General features: G+C 36.5%; 1 protein-coding gene across 1 annotated transcript; it reads left to right on the forward strand.

Annotated features, from left to right (window-relative positions):
• LOC104771573 (zinc finger protein NUTCRACKER-like) lies at positions 221-3,023 on the forward strand. The gene is made up of 3 exons (XM_010496117.1): positions 221-611; positions 1,071-1,467; positions 2,046-3,023. Exons 1-3 carry the CDS (start codon positions 473-475, stop codon positions 2,902-2,904), a joined length of 1,395 nt encoding a protein of 464 aa, XP_010494419.1. The 5' UTR covers positions 221-472; the 3' UTR covers positions 2,905-3,023.

The following is a 3,240-nucleotide window of genomic DNA, read 5'->3' on the forward strand; positions in this document are numbered from 1 at the left end:
AGGCATGGCAATTTTTTTTGCTTATGATGCTATCACTTTCAGCTTATGATTTTCCACCGCCATCCACTTTGCCATCTTAAAATAATCTCATAAAGAGGAAAAAAAAAAATACAATTTAACCTTTTATTTTAATCAAAATGGCTGCAACAGTTTAACAGATCAAGGTGCTCATATATAGACACCCCCCACACACATTTATATATAGGAACTAATATAGAGTGGTATAGGTTAAGACAAAAGCCATATATAAGTGGAGAACCCAATATATCTTTGTCTTTGTTGTTTTTTCCTTCTCTCATTCATAGTTAACTTGCAGATTTCTTAGTATCACTAATCCTTTTTCTTATATTACCCTTTTGTCTCCTTCCCTCTCTCTCTCTCTCTCTCTCTCTCTATCTCTCTCTCTCTCAGCTATATACAAAAACCTACTTTTAATTTCTCTTCCAAATAAGTCAAGAACCCAGAAGAAGACATGACGACAGGTGAAGTTCTTCAAACAATCTCTAGTGGATCAGGATTTGCTCAGAGCTCATCAACTACTCTGGATCATGATGAATCCCTCATCAATCCTCCTCTTGTTAAGAAGAAGAGAAATCTCCCTGGAAATCCTGGTAATTATTTATTTAAATTAAATATAAGCTAGCTTGATCATCACCTAAAAAGAAAACCCTAGAATCTTGTTCTACTTTTCCCCTAATTAATTAATTTTATTTCTTGATCATTTTGTCCTGGATCTTGACCTATATATACCAAAAGTATTATATAGCTGCATGAGTTATATATGATCATTGGATCATCAAGTTTAATTAATGTGTAGAAGACGAGGCCTTTCTTAATGAAAATGTTTTCATGTTCCATATTAATAGTTCTTTTCTTAGAACTTTTATTGGTTTCCATGAGAATATATATTTACATGTCCTTTATTATTATTTTTGCCCCCACAAAGAAAAAGCAAATACATTTTTTTGACTAAAATACATATGAATGATCCGATCCAAAAAAAAAAAAAAAAATTGTTTTCCTATTTGACCTAATAACTGAAACCACACAAATGTAAATGATCCACTTAGATCCGGAAGCTGAAGTGATAGCTTTATCTCCCAAGACGTTGATGGCTACGAATCGGTTCCTATGCGAGATCTGTGGCAAAGGTTTCCAAAGAGACCAAAACTTACAGCTTCATCGACGAGGACACAATCTTCCATGGAAGTTGAAGCAGAGGACAAGCAAAGAAGTGAGGAAACGTGTCTACGTTTGCCCCGAGAAGACATGCGTACACCATCACTCCTCTAGAGCTTTAGGCGATCTCACCGGAATCAAAAAGCATTTCTGCCGGAAACATGGCGAGAAGAAGTGGAAGTGCGATAAATGTGCCAAGAGATACGCAGTCCAATCTGATTGTAAAGCTCATTCCAAGACTTGTGGTACTAGAGAGTACCGTTGCGACTGTGGCACCATTTTCTCCAGGTACATTTTTTTTTTCTATCAACCCCACAATTATACTTAACTAAACTTCATGTGAACCAGCTCGAAATACACATATATATATAGATGTGTGTGTGTGTGTGTGTTGTCTTTTGGACTGATCATGTTCGAAAGCTATTCTATAGTAGCTTTATAGTGTCTAAATCTTTGTTTTTGTCAACATAGTTTGATTAAGTTTTATAAGTATGTTTTTGTCATTTTCTATGTTTTTTGTTTTATCTTCTTGAAGTAGGGTAAAGTTTCTCGCTTGGGAAATGTTTTTGATAGTGTGATGATTATGGCAAAAAGGGTATAAATTTATAATAACCATGATGAACATATAACATAAGCTAGATATCATAGTATGTACAAATAATTAAAGCGAGTATATGCGTGTATGGTTCAAAATGGTAACATTATTTTTTACTTAATATGCCGACAAAGTGTCAACACAATATTCGATATTGACAAATCAAATAGTTTATGTTACGGAAATTTGTACTTAGCCGTTCTACTTTTACTGCTGAACATAAAAAAAAATAAAAAAGCGTTAATATAAATGTTGCTTGTGGTTGAAACAGGCGTGACAGCTTCATCACTCATAGAGCTTTTTGCGATGCCTTAGCGGAAGAAACGGCTAAGATAAACGCAGCGTCTCATCTCAACGGTTTAGCCGCCGCTGGAGCCGCAGGATCAGTAAATGTCAACTATCAATATCTCATGGGAACACTAATCCCACCGCTTCAACCATTTGTACCGCTACCGCAAACAAATCAAAACCATCATCATCAACATTTTCAGCCGCCACCTGCGTCGTCCTCATCCCTCTCTATATGGATGGGACAAGACATTGCGCCGCCTCAACCGCAAAACTACGACTGGGTTTTTGGAAACGCTAAAGCAACGTCTCCTTGCATTGATAACAACAATAATCACGATGAGCTCATTACACAAACCGCAAACGCAAGTTCGACCACTACTCTCTCTGTCCCTTCTTTATTCAGCAACGATCAATCACAAAACGCAAACGCAAACGCAAACGCGAATATGTCCGCAACAGCGTTACTACAGAAAGCAGCTGAAATTGGAGCCTCTTCGACGACCACGGCAGCTACTAACGATCCTTCAACGTTTCTTCATAGTTTTCCACTTAAATCTTCCGATCAAACCGCTACTTATGACGGTGGCGAAAAGTTCTTTGCGTTGTTCGGATCTAACAACAACATTGGACTAATGAGTCATAGTCTTGATCAGGAGACTGAGAACGTTAGAAATGACGTGACGGTTGCGTCTCCAATGGATGAATTACAGAATTACCCTTGGAAACGTAGAAGAGTTGATGGAGGAGCAGAAGGAGGTGGAGGAGGGCAAACTCGGGACTTCCTTGGGGTCGGTGTACAAACGTTGTGCCATCCATCGTCTATCAATGGATGGATTTGAAACAGTTTAAAATAGTTTCTGAGGTCAATGCATAAATAACGAAAAAAGAAGAAGGAATCTTTTGTAATTTCCACCATTTTCTAAAGAACACATATGGTAATGGAAGTTGTTTTCTTTTATTAATTCAAGAGTTTAATTAATGTCAGTAAATGAAAATGTGTTAATCTTCAAGATATATAAGTCATGTATCTATATTCTTCGAGTATATATGCTTCAAAGGAACACTCTTTCGGACATATAACAAGACATACATAATCTTTTGAATATATATATAATTTTTTTCTTTTTAGAGGATAGTAATACAACAAATATTTGTAAGACATATGTTACCCACAC

This window comes from Camelina sativa, chromosome 20, assembly GCF_000633955.1.
Source record: "Camelina sativa cultivar DH55 chromosome 20, Cs, whole genome shotgun sequence".
In the NCBI taxonomy this organism is placed as follows: Eukaryota; Viridiplantae; Streptophyta; class Magnoliopsida; order Brassicales; family Brassicaceae; genus Camelina; species Camelina sativa.